Source organism: Neofelis nebulosa, chromosome 1 (genome assembly GCF_028018385.1).
Source record: "Neofelis nebulosa isolate mNeoNeb1 chromosome 1, mNeoNeb1.pri, whole genome shotgun sequence".
Classification (NCBI taxonomy): domain Eukaryota; kingdom Metazoa; phylum Chordata; class Mammalia; order Carnivora; family Felidae; genus Neofelis; species Neofelis nebulosa.
Window position 1 is genome coordinate 128,834,110 of NC_080782.1, and position 17,080 is coordinate 128,851,189.

At 38.6% G+C, this 17,080-nt stretch overlaps 1 protein-coding gene and 1 non-coding gene across 3 annotated transcripts in view; one reads left to right on the forward strand and one right to left on the reverse strand.

Moving 5' to 3' along the window:
* The window catches only part of DDX46 (DEAD-box helicase 46), a 72,300-nt gene that overhangs the window by 32,248 nt on the left and 22,972 nt on the right, over positions 1-17,080 (reverse strand). For both annotated transcript variants that reach the window (XM_058736177.1, XM_058736173.1), the window contains exons 12-15: positions 16,107-16,185; positions 14,245-14,327; positions 3,742-3,906; positions 3,069-3,231 (exon numbers count right to left, since the gene is read on the reverse strand). In XM_058736177.1, coding sequence (XP_058592160.1) covers positions 3,069-3,231; positions 3,742-3,906; positions 14,245-14,327; positions 16,107-16,185 — 490 coding nt within the window. The remainder of the gene's footprint in view (positions 1-3,068; positions 3,232-3,741; positions 3,907-14,244; positions 14,328-16,106; positions 16,186-17,080) is intronic.
* LOC131489858 (U6 spliceosomal RNA) lies at positions 7,952-8,058 on the forward strand. Its single transcript, XR_009250776.1, has one exon. It is a non-coding gene; the product is annotated as a U6 spliceosomal RNA (small nuclear RNA).

Consider the following 17,080-nt stretch of genomic DNA (forward strand, 5'->3'; position numbering starts at 1 on the left):
AAACAAACAGAGGGTTGCTGGAGGGGTTGTGGGAGGGAGGATGGGCTAAATGGGTAAGGGGCTTAAGAAATCTATTCCTGAAATCATTGTTGCACCAGATGCTAACTAACCTGGATGTAAATTACAAAAAATAAAAATAAATAAATCAATATAAATAAATGTTCATTTATCCTTAAAAAAAAAAAAAAAAGCTTCTGCACAGCAAAGGAAATAATCAACAAAACTAAATGACAACCTACTGAATGGGAGAACATATTTGCAAATGACATATCTGACAAAGGGGGAGTATCCAAAATATATAAACACCTTATAAAACTCAACACCCAAAAACAAATAATACAATTAAAAACTGGGCAGAAGATGTGAACAGACATTTCTCCAAAGAAGACATCCTGATGATCAACACACATGAAAAGATGTTCAACATTACTAATCATCAGGAAAATGCAAATCAAAACTACAATGACATATCACCTCACACCTGTCAGAACGGCTAAAATCAACAACACAAGAGACAACTGTTGGCAAGGATGTGGAGCAAAAAGACCTTGTACCCACTGTTGGTGGGAATGCAAACTGGTGCAGCCACCATGGAAAAGAGTATGGAGGCTCCACAAAAAATTAAAAATAGAACTATCCAGGGGCTTCTGGGCGGCTAAGTCAGTTGAGCATGTGACTCTTGATTTTGGCTCAGGTAATGATCCCAGGGCCGTGGAATCAAGCCCCACATTAGGCTCCATGCTGAACCTAAAGCCTGTTTGAGATTCACCCTCTTCCCCACTCACGTGCTTTCGCTCTCTCTCTCTCTCAAAAATAAATAAACAAACAAATAAATAAAACGGAACTACCCTATGATCCAGTAATCCCACTACTGGGTACTTATCAAAAGAATACAAAAAAACTTACTCGAAAAAAGGACACAAGGACACATGAACCCCTATGTTTACCGCAGCATTATTTAAATTAGCCAAATTATGGAAGCAGCCCAAGAACCCATGGACAGATGAATGGATAAAGAAGACGTCACACACACACACACACACACACACAGGAATATGATTTGGCCATCATAAAGAATGAAATCTCGCTGTTTGCAACAACATGGATGGAGCCAGAAAACATAACGCTAAGTGAAGGAAGTCAGTCAGAGAAAGACAAATACCACACGACTTCACTCATAAGTGGAATTCAAGAAACAAAACAAATGAACAAAGGGGGAAAAAAAAGATAGGCAAACCAAGAACCAGACTTTTAGCTATAGAGAGCAAACAGTTACCAGAGGGGAGGTGGGTGGGTGGAACAGGGGATAGGGATTAAAGAGCACACTTGGGATGAGCACTAACATATGGAAATGTTAAATCAGGTGTACAGTGTACACCTGAAACTAATACAGCACTTTATGTTACCTACACTGGAATTAAAATACTTTAAAAAAGAGGAAATTCTGACACATGATAAAACATGGATAAGCCTCAATGACAATTATGCTAACTGAAATAAACCAGGCACAGAAATACAAACACTGTATGATTCCACTCATGTGAAGTACCTAAAACGGGCAAATTCATAGGTACAAAAAGTAGAATACACGTTCCCAGGGGCCAGAAGGTGGGGATGGGGATGAAGTTTATTATTTAACAGGTAGAGTTTCTGTTTAGAACAATGAAAAACTTCTGGAAATAGATAACGGTGTTGTTACACAGCACCGTTAGTGGACTTAACACCACTGAATCATACACTTAAAATAGTTAAAATGGTAAATTTTATGTAATATATATTTCATCCCAATAACAAAACAAAGGGGGAAACATGAGTGATTTTCAAACATTAGGAGAGCCTGGGTGGCTCATCTGGTTAAGCGTCCAACTTCAGCTCAGGTCGTGATCTCATGGTTTGTGAGTTAGAGCCCCATGTTGGTCTCTCTGCTGTCAGCACTGATGGATCCTCTGTCCACCTCTCTTTGCCCCTCACTCACTGGTTCTCTCTCTCTCTCTCAAAACAAATAAATAAACTTAAAAAAAAAAAAAAAAAAAAACCCAAAACATTAAAAGTTAACCAAATACATACCCTTAGAGCCCTTTTAATTGCATCCACAATGAAACTTGGTGTCACAGACTGTATATTCCAAAGATGACAGCAAAAGCATGGCTTATTCTACATGCTCTTCTGCATAGGGAATGACCCTCCTATCGAGAAGTGGAGTCTATACCTCCATTCCCTTGAATCTGGGCCAGTCATGGGACTATTCTGACCTATAGAATATGATGGAAATGAAAGTTCTGCCAATTCCCAGTATCATCCCTAACTGGCCTGGCAAGTAGCCTTAACTTGCCTTCTCGCCAAGTAGTCCCACAGAGAGATCCACAAAGGGAAGGGCCAGGATCCCTGGCCAATAACCTGACTGAGCTCGGTCAAGAGCCAGTACTAACTTCCCAGCCACATTAAGTAAGGCAAATATGGAAATGGATCCCCAGTCCCAATTAAGCCATGCCAGCAGATACAGCATGAAACAGAAACTAGGTTAAGTGCTGAGCTCTAGCTAAAGCAAAGATTTATAAAGAAAATAAATGATAGCTGCCACTACCTTTTGGGGGGTTTCATTACAAAGTCACAGACTGCCAGAAGACATCCTTAATGAGGGTAATTCAAACTGTCTCTGTTGCACATGTTCAGGGTTCTAAGTCTTACATATATATAACAATGGAGACATCACACAGAAAATAAAACATTACTTTCAATTAAAGCTCTAATGTGAATCATGAAAACCTCCAGGTTGCATGGCACAATGGAAAGAATATAACACAAAATGGAGAATTTTAAGTTCTATTTCTCCTTAGCTGATTAATGGCTATACAGTTTGGTCAAACCAATGTACTCCTTGTCTTATTTTCTTTACCTCAAAGATGGAATAATAATAATGCTTATTAGCCCCCAGAGTTCTGAATAAAAGTGGAGATAGAAGATACAAACTCTGGTTCTAAATTCAGTATACAGTAAACACACAGTACACAGTACACTACAGTGCTTGGTCAAATTAAATACTCAACAGATACTTCAGTAAACATTACCTCCATGAAGAGACATGCAAGGATAAGATGCTCTCATTAAATCTTTCAGAAGACCATCTGCATGTTCCTGCTTATCCACAAATATAATGACAGATCCCGATTCTTGATAATGGCCGAGAAGCTCAAGTAACTTCAAGAACTTCTTTTCTTCTTCAATCACAATCTGGAAACAGCAAATCGCACCAAGTTAATGGAGTAAAACTGCAGATACATCTTGTGAACAAAAATACTCATTTTATTTGTGGCAGATGGCGAAATGACAATATTTTGCTGTATTTTAGGACTGGGCAGGAAAATGTTGATTTTAATTGATAAACCAGTAAGACCAAAAACAAATCTGTAACTTTCAGAGAGGGGACTTGTAAATGTGGGCAATCACCTGGTTCTCTCTGCCTCTTGATCTCATACCCTATTAATTAAAAAACAAGATGTGACATTTCTATTAACAAGCCCACCTCTTCTGGTGGGACGAACTAAAAAGGGCATTTTTTTAAGAGGATTTTAAATAGGCAGTTCCACAGAAAAGCATATTCAAGTGCATCATATAAAGTATTAATGGCTGCAGATGTATCCTATTTAATTTTAGAAATTACCTTCCTACATCACAATGATCCCACAAGAATCACATCCTGAACATCCAGGGAACTGAGGGTTTCTTAAAGGCTGTACCCACCACTTGTTGTTCCACATCTGAGCAAACCACGCTTCTGCCTCCAACCTGCACTTCAATGGGTTTACTAAGGATTCTGCGAGCCAAAGCCTCCATAGCTCTGGGGAAAGTAGCTGAAAACATAACTGTCTGTCGATCTGGACGGACATTATCCACAATGCGCATGACCTAAGGACACAATGCAAATAAATACGGTTGAGTGTAGCCTCTAAAAGTCAGTGATGTTAAAATCAAGTAGAAGGAAATTTTGAGAACATCCATTCAGGGACTTCTAAACCTGTTACCTTAGAATATTATAATTGATTTTACCCCATAATTTGCTCCTCTCAGTTTCCCCCTGTTAAGAAATGGCAACTGTAGTTATCTACATGTTTAGGCCAAAGATGGAGGAGCCATCTGTAACTACTCTCTCTCTCTTTCTCTCATCTCACACCTAATTCACCAATAAATACAGTATTCTCAGTCTTCAAACTACATCTGGGATGAAACTATTCTCCCTTGTACCACTGTTTTCCTTCACTTAGTAAACACAATTTTACTGAACAACTGTTATGTGCCAAGCACTGCTCTATTTGGAAATATGCAATAAAAACAGACAAAAACTTGTCTCCATGGAACTTCTATTCTAAGGAGAGTGGACACATAAATATATTATGTATCAAAGGTTGAAAGAGCTACAGAAAGAGAACAATGAAGGTGAACATACTGTTGCGGGAGTAAGATACAGGCACCAATTGCCTCAGTGTCTATAGAGCCCTGGGGAAAATAAAGACTCCTAGGATTCTTGTGATGATTGGTAAAACAAGAAAAAAAGTAATAATGAGTAAGATTACTGATGATGGTTTAAAGGTAGATGGTGGTGAGTGACTGGAAACTGGGAAGGGTATTCTTCCAAAGAAGACATCCAGACGGCTAACAGATACATGAAAAGATGTTAAGTATCACTCATCATCAGGGAAATACAAATCAAAACCATGATCAAATACCACCTCACAGGTGTCAGAATGGCTAAAATTAACTCAGGAAACAACAGTGTTGGCGAGGATGTGGAGACAGGGGAACTCTCTCGCACTGTTGGTGGGATGCAAACTGGTGCATCCACTCTGGAGAACAGTATGGAGGTTTCTCAACAAGTTAAAAATAGAACTAGCCTATAATCCAACAATTGTACCACTCCGCATTTACCTAAGGGATACAAATATACAGATTTGAAGGGGTACATACACTCTGACCTTTACAGCACCATTATCAACAATAGCAAAACTATGGAAAGAGTCCAAATGTCCATTAAATGATGAATGGATAAAGAATGTGATAGAGGAGTGACTGGGTGGCTCAGTCAGTGATGCATCCGACTTTAGATCAGGTCATGATCTTGCAGTTTATGGGTTCAAGCCCCATGTCGGACTCTGTACTGACAGCTCAGAGCCTGGAGCCTGCTTCCGATTTTGTGTCTCCCTCTCTCTGGCCCTCCCCCACTCACTCTCTGTCTCTTTCTCTCTCAAAAATAAACAAACAGTAAGAGTTTTTACGAAATAAATTTTAAGAAAGATGTGGTAGGCAAACACAAATGGTAGTGAGGATGAGGAGAAAGAGGATCTCTTTTGCACTGCTAGCGGGAATGCAAACTGATGCAGCCATTCTGGAAAAGAGTATGGAGGTTCCTCACAAAATTAAAAATAGAACTACCCTACGACCCAGCAAATTGCACTACTGGGTATTTATCTAAGGGATACAGGTGTGCTGTTTCGAAGGGGCACATGCACCCCAATGTTTATAGCAGCACCATCAACAATAGCCCAAGTATGGAAAGAGCCCAAATGTCCAACAACAGATGAACGGATAAAGAAGGTGTGGTATTTCTATACAATGGAGTATTACTCGGCAATCAAAAAGAATGGCATCTTGTCATTTGCAACTATGTGGGTGGAACTAGAGGGTATTATGCTAAGCAAAATTAGCCATTTGGAGAAAGACAAATATCATATGACTTCACTCATATGAGGACTTTAAGATACAAAACAGATGAACATAAGGGAAGGGAAACAAAAATAATATTAAAACAAGGAGAGGGACAAAAACAGAACAGACTATTAAATATGGAGAACAAACAGGATTACTGGAGGGATTATGGGAGGAGGGATGGGTTAAATGGGTAAGGGGCATTAAGGCATCTACTCCTGAAATTACTGTTGCACTATATGTTAACTAACTTGGATGTAAATTAGAAAAATAAATTTTAAAAAAGCATGAGTTTTATGGTATCTAAATTTTATTTGTCAACAAAACAAAAAGCAACAAAATGTTTCAAGATGGTAAAAGATTAATCAAGCTCAAGGAAGCTGGCAGTAAGAAAAAGTTGAGAATGAAGCTATTCTCCCTATATGGAGATGAAAGGTGGGATTCCAAAATGAAGAGAATTGATGCAAAGTCTGCTTAAGAAGCAATCAAATCCCAGGGCACCTAGGGGGTTCAGTCAGTTAAGAGCCCAACTTCAGCTCCGGTCATTTTCACAGTTTGTGGGTTTGAGCCCCACATCAGGCTGTGCTGAAGCTCAGAGTCTGGAGCCTGCTTCAGATTCTGTGTCTCCCTCTCTCTCTATTCCTCCCCCACTCCTGCTCTCTCTCTGTCTCTCTCTCAAAAATAAAAATTTTTTTAAAGAAGCAATCAAATCCCTCAACCTCCACCTATCTCTTACTGTCAGGCCCTTCTCTCACCCTAGCCAAAGACCCAAAGGTTTAGCTGCTGCAGAATATAAAACAAGAACATGAATGGATGAGGCAAGGATAACATCCTAAGAAGAAAAGCATTAAGTAAATGCATGATGTTCAATACTGAGGCTCCCACTCTCCCTCAAGCCTCTTTCCCAACCTGGAACAAGAGACAGGCCTTTACAGTCCAGGCTGGAGACTGGCCAATATTTTTCCAGGGACGGTCTGCCCAGTCCAAGAAGTCAGGCAGAAGATAGTCCTCATCTAAATGAAAGTCCCAGCCAGATTACAACAGTGAAACTCAGGATCACTAAGTACTGCTCTGGCACAGAAAACTCTGAATTTTAAGCTGCCTTTTCTCTGTCCCTTAAATGTAAGTAGTTAACTACAGGTTCCCAGACCTCTACAGAATGTTTCTAATCTGAATGCAGAAATCAAAGCAAATAGAAAATCAACTCAGAGGACATAAATCCTACGCAGATAGAAGGCAATCTTTAAAAATGAGTCATTTAAATGAAATCTTGCCATTTGCAACAACATGGATGAACCCAGAGGGTATAATGCTAAGTGAAATAAGTCAGTCAGAGAAAGACAAATACCATATGATCTCATTTATGTATGGAATTTAAGAAGCAAATGAACAGGTGTGCCTAGGTGGCTCCATTAGTTAAGAATCCAACTCTTGATCTTGGCTCAGGTCATGACCTCATGGTTCATGCGACTGAGCCCCACACTAGACTCTGTGCTAACAGCATGGAGCCTGTTTGGTATTATCTCTACCCCCCTCTCTCAAAATAAATAAACTTAAAAAAAAATGAATAAAGAGTAAAAACAGACAAAAGGAAAAAAAAAGCATACTCTTAAATACAGAGAACAGAATGGTGGTTATCAGAGGGGAGGTAGAGGGGATAAGTGCAACAGGTGAAGGGGATTAAGAGTACACTTATCATGATGAGCACTGAGTAATATACAGAACCGCTAATAACATACACCTGAAACTAATAGCCTGTATGCTAATTATACTTGAATAAAAGTAAATTTAGAACACAAAATAAATCACTGAAGGGGCACCAGGTGACTCAGTTGGTCAAGGGACTGACTCTTGATTTTGGTCCAGGTCATGATCTCACGACTCATGAGTTCAAGCCCTGAACTGGGCTCTATGCTGACAGCACGGAGCCTGCTTGGGATTCTGTCTCCCTCTCTTTCTGCCTCCCACACTCACACGCTCTCTGTCTCAAAAATAAATAAACATTTAAAAAAAACTCATTTAAGGGGCGCCTCGGTGGTTCAGTCGGTTAAGCATCTGACTTCAGCTCAGGTCATGATCTCGCAGTTTGTGAGTTCAAGCCTCACGATGGGCTCCGTGCTGACAGCTCAGGGCCTAGAGCCAGCTTCTGATTCTGCATCTCCCTCTCTCTCTGCCCCTCCACCGCTCACGCTCTTCCAAAAATAAATAAACGCTCTCAAAAATAAAGAAACATTAAAAAAAAATCATTTAAGTGCTCACTTTAGCAGCACACATACTAAAACAAATTGGAATGATACAGAGATTAGCATGGTTCCCGTGCAAGGAGGAAATGCATGAAGAGTTCCATTAAAAAATTTAAAAAATTTTTTTAAATGTTTCTTAATTTTTGATAGAGAGAGAGAGACAGAGCATGAATGCGGGAGGGTCAGAGAGAGGGAGACACAGAATCCGAAACAGGCTCCAGGCTCTGAGCTGTCAGCACAGAGCCCGATGCGGGGCTCAAACTCATGGACCACGAGATTATGACCTGAGCCGAAGTCGGCCACTTAACCAACTGAGCCACCCAGGCGCCCCAAAAAAATTTTTTTTTAAGAAAAGATTTACTCTTGAGTTATAGAACTTTGGGGATCCTAACAAGATGAGAAATAAAGGGGACCCTCAGAATGATGGATATCCCAGGACAGCAGCTATATGTCAGACAGAGAACAACAAACCATTACTGGAACACATCAAGAGGCTCTGAAGAAACCTTAAGGAAGATAAAACAAATGGGTAAGTTAATGTGTTTCAACTATTTGATAGGTTTATATACAGAGTTTGATATTTTATTAGTTTTAAATATATAGAGACCTAAGAAAACCAGCCAACAAACATAAAAACACAGGTATCCCTAGAGAAAAGAAGACGGTTATCTCTAAAGAAAATAAGACGTACAGAGGAAATTTAAAAATAATCAGTTTACTATACTGCCCAGCTCTGAATAGCATTTAGATTGTCATAAGGTTGTATATTGACTCAATTAAAATAGCAACATAAATCTACCGGAAAAATAAGGGATGAAAATGATGCAAGAATGTGAGAGGAGAAAGAAAACAGAGAAGATTATGTTCCCCTGTAGGAAATCAATAAGTAATATCAAAAACAGAAAAACAAAAAGAAATAAAAGCACACTATTTAGATAAATAGAAGTAAATATCAAAATAATCAGCTAAGTGATGGAAAAGAAGTACTGTTAAACCCACACGCACATGTAATTGATAAAACTAAAAAATGTAAAAAAATTAGATCAGGGATTCCTCTCCTCAAAACCCTCCAATACAGCAACTCATTAATCACATCAAATTAAAATCCAAATTCCTAGCCCAGGTGTATATATTCACCACACCGCCCTCATCCTGTACTCTCTCCTACTATATTCCCTCTCCTATGCTCTGCTCCAGGGACAATGGCCAAGTGAGTTCCCAAGTCGGGGCATTTGTCTGGCTCTTTGTAACACTTTTCACCCAAATATTCCCCGTCTCAATTTCTCACTTTATTCAGTTCCCAGTTCAAAGGTCATCTTAGTAGCAAGGCCTTTCTTGAATTTCCTGCATCAAATGATATCCCTTTTGGAATGACTGAAGTACATAAATGAAAAATTAGGAATCACTAACCACACTTGGTTTGATAACATGAATTTGGTAGTAATATCAGTGCAAGTTCATACAATGGTATTTAATGTGTCAATCTTTTAAGATACTAAATAAAAATCATCAGGACTTTCAGATACATGATCATCTAAACGAGTCTAAGGACTGATCACTTAGTCTCAACTTTCAGAGATACACAAACAAGGATCAGAATACACACTTCATACCGAAGCCCGTTGTGGCTTTGAAAATCTCTTCAAAGAGTAATACATATTCTACCTTCCTAGAATGTTCACAAATAACCCTTCCTTTTTAGCAAATGCACAGATAGTATCAAAGGAGGAAAGTTTTCTTGAAAACCACAACTAACTCCCTCTCTTGCCCAAGTGCTAAGACAAATCTTCATGAATAAGCTATAAATCCTGTACTTCATGAAACGGCGTACTAACTATCACACATGGGAGCTTAGATTTCCCTTATGAATACCTATTACTGCTTAGAGTCGTGAAGATGCCCGTAGTATGACGCTAATGATGACACATGTTTTCAGGGATGACTGGCCTGGGTTTCAATTGCCTTCTTATGCTCACTTGGCTATCACACTGGGGGCTACTGATTAAAAGCTGTTCCTGAAACTTTTCAGTATGTTCCCTCTCTCACAGTACACAGATAATTAAAGTCAGCCATGGGCTGCCAAATACTAAGTCTTTAAACTTCCCCTTTCATACGTATAGGCTAAAACTCAATTCATCAGTCCAGCTGGTCACTAATGTTTACAAAGGTAGCAATTTCCCCCACTTTTCACTGATTTCAAGTCTTGATCATTGGCATATGCTCCTTTTGAAGAAGTTCTAAAAGTTTAGTACATTCTCTCTTATACTTCTCTTGACAATGTGCAATGCTTTCCTTTACCCTCAAGAAAATAATTTGCTACCAACTTAATGATTTATTTACTTATCAAAGTAAATATCACTATCTCAATCTTTAAGTCACAAATAGGGTCCTTGAGATGTTGATATGTATGTTGGTAAAAATTACCCTGGACTACAGGCACCTGGGTGGATCAGTCAGTTAAGTCTCCAACTTCAGTTCAGGTCATGATCTCACAGTTCGCGAGTTCAAGCCTGCATCAGGCTCTGTGCTGACAGCTCAGATTCTGTGTCTCCCTCTCTCTCTCTCTGCTCCTCCCCTGCTCACTCTCTCTCTAAAAAATAAACACTACATAAAAAACAAAATTACTCTGGACTAGAGCATTATTGTGAAATAGGAATAAAACTTGGGGGTGCGGGGGGAAGTCTCAACTGTCATTACATCCCTGATTCTGTTTCCTCTAATGTAACGGATTACATTAGACTTAAAAATAAGTTTTTGAAAAATGCTCTTTTTTCAGTACCTCTATCTCCTTAAGTAGCATCCATATTATTCAATAGGAGCTGCTTATGCACCAAACCCTTCACCAGTGGCCTGAACACAGGACTGAGAGGTGCTGAAGTGTCTAATCATCAATCTAGTGACCTATTTTTTTTTTTAATGTTTACTTATTTATTTATTTGAGAGACAGAGCACTAGCAGGGAAGGGGCAGAGAGAGGCGGTGGGAGGGGAGACACAGAATCTGAAGCAGGCTCCAGGCTGAGCTGTCAGCACAGAGCCTGATGTGGGGCTCGAACTCATGAGCTGCGAGATCATGACCTGAGCTGAAGTTGGACACTCAACCAACTGAGCCACCCAGGTGCCCCCCTTTTTTTTTTGTTTTTAAGAGAGAGAGCACAAGCGGTACAGGGAGAGAGAATCTTAAGTAAGCAGATTCCATGCCCAGCGCAGAAACCGATGTGGGTTCTTACGACTCTGAGATCATGATCTGAGCCAAAATCAAAAGTTGGATGCTTAGCTGATGGAGCCACCCAGGCGCCCCTCCAGTGACCTATTTTTTATGTCAATTTGAAGACAGTCTTCAAAGTTACAATAATCTCTCACTAGACAGTGAGCTCCTTGATGACTGAGGCAAGCATGCTGCTTTGCACTGTACAAGTGACAAGCACATTTACTGTCTCACTTTACTACGTGATCAGTATTTTCAAGAAAGTAAAAACTCGTAGTAAACATCTTTAGAATCTTTAGATTTAGTGATATTTAGATCACTTCATTTTGTACTAGTCACACGTATGAATAAATTTGTCAATTAAAACATTCCTGACTTTCTTAATAAAAATAAAAAGTAAAACATGTAAATAATCATTTGGTATTTTTTTTTGTAAATAACCATTTTTTTTATAACTAATAGGAACATTACTTAACATATTTTCACAAAGTATGTATATCCAGCTCTATAATGGCTAACTAGAGCTAAAGATCAAGGTCTATATCTAATCAATTTCTTCTCTCTTTAATTTTACTAAATTAAAAAAGAACCTAGAAACCGTGGAAAAATCTGTCATGGAAAACCACTTTTTAATATTCTATTAGGGGCACTTGGGTGGCTCAGTCGGTTGAGCATCTAACTCTTGATTTCAGCTCAGTTCATGATTCCAGGGTTGTGGGATTAAGCCCCATATCAGGCTCAGTGCTGAATGTGGAGCCTGCTTGAGATTCTCTCCCCCCTCCCCACCCACCACCACTCTCCCCTGCTTGTCCTCTCTCTAAAATTATAAATAAATAAATAAAACAATTCACAAAGATCTGCCCAAGTGCCTTTCAACCTGCCAGCCTGTATATGCTAATGTGAAAAAGGAGACTCCTGTACGTTCTGCCAATGTCACTGTATAGCATATACATTTACTATGCATTTACACTCAGAAAAATATACATTAAGCATTATTTGATTTGGTTCCCAATTTTCATGATTTTTTTCAATACAGAATCATGTCTGGAGGCACACTGCCTGCCAACTCTGCTCTAGATAGAAGTCATTGTGCAGATGTGCACTGACTAGCACCAGCTTTGATTCAAATGGGGATGCCTTTACTTGCTTTAACATCCAAATAGTGCTCTATGGGACTGAACCTGAACCAAGCATTTTTAATCTACACAACGGCTCACAAAATAATCATTAATCTAAAATTTCTTCTCTTCAACGGTTTAGTGCTTAACACATACACTGTTACTCAGCATTTCTCCCTCACGTACTTAATGTAGATGTAAGCACTAACGGCAAGAAATGACTCACACACTGCATACGATTGGGAAAAGTTATTTTGGCCTCTTTCTGGCAACACTTAATTGATTTACCAGAAAGGCCCAATCACACCACACCTACCTTGAACATTACCATAAAATCTAAGATTTCCCAGGATTGGGAAAGACATTTGAAAGGGATCTAATTCCATCTTCCATCTGTTCATCAATTCCTTCTGCTCTCGTTCCTCAAATGGACCCCCTACCTCTAACTGAACACATGGACGAAAAACATATTCAGTATCTGCCCTCCTCCTACAATGTAAATTGTTTCATCTCCAAATAATGTTTATCCAGTTCTTTCTCACATTATTCTTAGATCCAGCTCCCTATAGCTTCCCAACTGGGTCCCAGCTCTACTCCTCAATGATTCTTTCATGTGACAGGCTTTTTTCAAACGGTTAAAGGATGCTATCAAATCCTCTACTCCAAGCTAAATGTCACTTATTCCTTTAACTACTTCTCACGTGGTTCGGGTGTCACCATAATCCTGTTTACTCTTATGTGCTCTTGTATATCCCATTTAGATTGTGATCCCTAAATCTAAACACAACACATACAAGTATATGACAGGCAATACATTTCTGGAGAACACATGAATAAACTGAAAAAAACCAAAGGCCACCTTAACTGTATCCCCTTTTTTTAATTTTAAAAAAATTTTAGAGAGAGAGAGTACAAGTGGGAGAGAGGAGCAGAGGGGGAGAGAGAGAATCTTAAGCAGGCTCCGTGCTCAGAGAGAGCCCAACATGGGGCCTGATCCCATGACCCAGGATCATGATCTGAGCAGAAATCAAGAGTTAGATGCTCACCAACTGAGCCACCCAGGTGTCTTTAAAGAATTTCTTAAGCAATCTCTACATCCAACGTGGAGCTCAAGCCCACAGACCAGAGATCAAGAGTCACATGCTCCACCTATTGAGAAAGCTAATACCCCATTTCTATTAATGCAGTTTATGATCAAAAATAATTTTTTTTGGCATCCATAGCACATTGATAACTCACATTCCTTATCTCATTAACAAAAATTCCTGGGGCGCCTGGGTGGCGCAGTCGGTTAAGCGTCCGACTTCAGCCAGGTCACGATCTCGCGGTCCGTGAGTTCGAGCCCCGCGTCGGGCTCTGGGCTGATGGCTCGGAGCCTGGAGCCTGTTTCCGATTCTGTGTCTCCCTCTCTCTCTGCCCCTCCCCCGTTCATGCTCTGTCTCTCTCTGTCCCAAAAATAAATTAAAAATAAAAAATAAAAAATAAAAAAAAAATTCCTAAGACCTTAAAGTTCCTTAACATGTGTCCCTCTAAGTTTATAACACTGAAATTTTGTATCTGAGCAAACAGTGTGCATGAGGAATATTAAAATCTAAGGTAGACAAATGCTCTAGCCCTTAGTTTTTACATTTGCAGAATGTAAACAAAATGTGCTATATTGATTGTTGAGGCAATTAAAACCATGAATTAAAGGAATTTATTTCAAAATACAATAAAAACTATAAAATAGAGGAGCTTAAGCTTCTATTATCAGCATTCCAATTCTAATTTAACCAACAATGGTTTTAGAAATACCTTCTGAACCAGTTTTATGAGGAATTCAGAGCATAATTATCTATCTGAATTCCCTATGTCCCCAACCTACTACATTACAACACAACAAAAACGTGTGAGAAGTTCAGACACCATATTAACATGTTATTCTCATGGCAGTTACAAGATTTTCTAGTTCAAAACACTAAGACACGTAAGGATTACCTGTGGTTCAAAACCCATGTCAAACATTCTGTCTGCTTCGTCTAAAACAACATATGTTACTCTTCGAAGATTTGTGACCCGACCTAAGATGAGGAAAAAAAATAAAGACAAAACGAAAACTAAAAATCAGTCACAATTCATTTTATGACTACCAAGAACTTTAAAAAACTGTAAAGGGAACTAAAATGCCTGACTTAACCAGAGGGGTAAGTTAGGTATCTTTAAAGAGTGAACAGAAATTTTGGTCTACAAGATCTTAATCTAATGGCAAATACTTTCTGACAATGGGTATATGAGGCCCTTTATTTTGTCAAACTCGTCTCTTGCATACCATCATAGGGCCTGAAGGACCTGTAAAATTCAGAAAACAGCCCTCTCCAAAACACATCATAAAACTAAGACTGAGATGAAGCATCGAGCCACATCAGCCATTATGTGACAGCATCACCTAGAAAAAAACATATTAGAGATTACAGCGTATGTGTGGAAAGCAAGTTCCAGTGCTAACTATTTTAGACGCAGAAAACCTCCTTTTAATATTACTTTATAAACTACTTTCATATAGTTAGAAGCTTCTACTGGGCATATCAAAATATTAATGAGAAGCTATTCAACATCATTAAGTAACTGAATTATTAAACAAAAACTTCAAATACCAAATGTATTGCATACATACATTTTTCTACACAAAGATATAAGTTCAGTGTTATTAAATGCTCCCAATGGTTTAAACAGATGCAAGTGGTTTCTTAGGCAGTGAAAAACTAAAAACATACACAGGAAAGTTTTTCTAAAGGATTAACACAAGCCTTTCTATCAAGTGATGAATCAATCACCTGGCAAAAACATGTATAAAATAGTTATTAAATATAAACCAAAAGGACAGATAAGGGAAAAAGGTAAAATTAATCAAGATGAATTTCAGGAGACTTAATCAATGCAGCATTGAGAAAAAACAAGGGATTATTTCATCAGCATTCAACCCAAAACTTTTTGTAGGCTGTACGAGCACAATGATTTATCAAACAATTTCGTTGTCACTTCGTCAACATCATATAGAATTAGAATTAAGTGTATACAGAAATTCAAGCCGAATGCTACAAGAAACATGCATTACTCACAGTTTTTAATACTTTATTATGTATATATTGAACACTGCAATGGAAACCTTTGAAAGCATTTTCTTCAAAAAATAAGAAATGAGCCAAAGTAAATGCTCTCCAATATTTAAGTACTCCATACTAACATTTGCAGCCCCCATTAGTTTTGCAAGGTTGGGAACAGCATTAAATTACCTACCTTGGATGGCTTAAGTCTCGGAAGCCCAGTTCTATAAATCTCGAAGGGCCTTTCTCCACAGAAGTTAAATAATGTCAACAGTTTAGTAACAGTTTTGATAGGGAATAATTTAACAAAGCACAACATAAGAGCTAAAAAACATGCAATATTTACAAAAGATAAAATTTCTTGAAGCTGCAATACCTTAATTTATCCAGTATTGTAATAAAACATTAGCTTCTGTGGAGGAAAAAGTCTGAAGTTTAGAATAATAAAAATTAAAAAAAGCCCCCCCAACCCTGTTAAAAGCAAAGCTAGACCAAAATTTGATTAAGAATCCATGTTAAGAACTAAAAACATCATATGGAGTTAGTTTCAAAAAAAAATTGAAAGTTAAATTGCAGTAATATTATGAATGCTTGCAACAGTTAGCTGGTTGCAATGTAAATTTTAAGATATTACAGCTTTAAGAAGAAATATAAAAAAAAAAATGGTGGTTTCTTGTATCTGCTTTGATTTAACAAAAATGCATAGAATTCAAAAACGAGAAATGAGAACAACAACAAAAAATATCCCTGACTTACCACTGTTAGCTGCTAACATGTCAATCATTCGACCAGGTGTGCAAACAATAATTTCAGCACCTCTTTTCAGCTCAGCAATCTAATAAAAAAGATGAAATTTTACAGTCTATTTATCACTAATACTTATTTAAACAGATTTGAAAATAATGTCCAGGGTCATCATACAGCTCCATAAGGTAACACAGTGAAGTCTGATTAGAAGACTCCAAAGCTTCCTGCTTAATTCTTTGCAATGCTGGAGCATGACAAAGGAAAAGGAAGCAGCAACATGACGACATGGTATTGTAACTTTGAACTCAATGAAAACCAGAGAATTTTACCAATTTTAATTTCACATGATCCCTTAAAAGAAAGGAACATTAGAAAGCAGTAATTAAAGCAATTATATACACCAATGTTTTTCAAGTCGAGAATTGTTTCCATTAGAGAATCATGAGTATCCACAACCAGTATTTTTATTTTCTAATTTTATTTACCTGTTCACTTGTTATGTTTTTTTTTAATTTGATTTGATTTTTTTTGTTGTTTCTTTTGTTTTTTGAGAGAGGGAGTGAGTGAGGGGCAAAGAGGGAGAGGGAGAGAGAGAGAGAGAGAGAGAGAGAGAGAGAGAGAGAGAGAGAATCCCACGAGGAGCAGAGAGAAAGAGAAAGAGAAAGAGAAAGAGAGAGGGAGAGAGAGAATCCCCCTGAACTGACAGTGCGGAGCCCAAAGGGGGCTCGAGCTCACCAATACAGGGCTCGAACTCACGAACTGAGAAATCCTGACCTGAGCCGAAGTCTGGTGCTTTACCAAGTGAGCCACCCAGGTGCCCCTATTTTTTATTTTTTAAAGATTTATTGGGGCACCTGGGTGGCTCGTCGGTTAAGCGTCCGACTTCGGCTCAGGTCATGATCTCACGGTCCGTGAGTTCGAGCCCCGCATCAGGCTCTGTGCTGACAGCTCAGAGCCTGGAGCCTGTTTCAGATTCTGTGTCT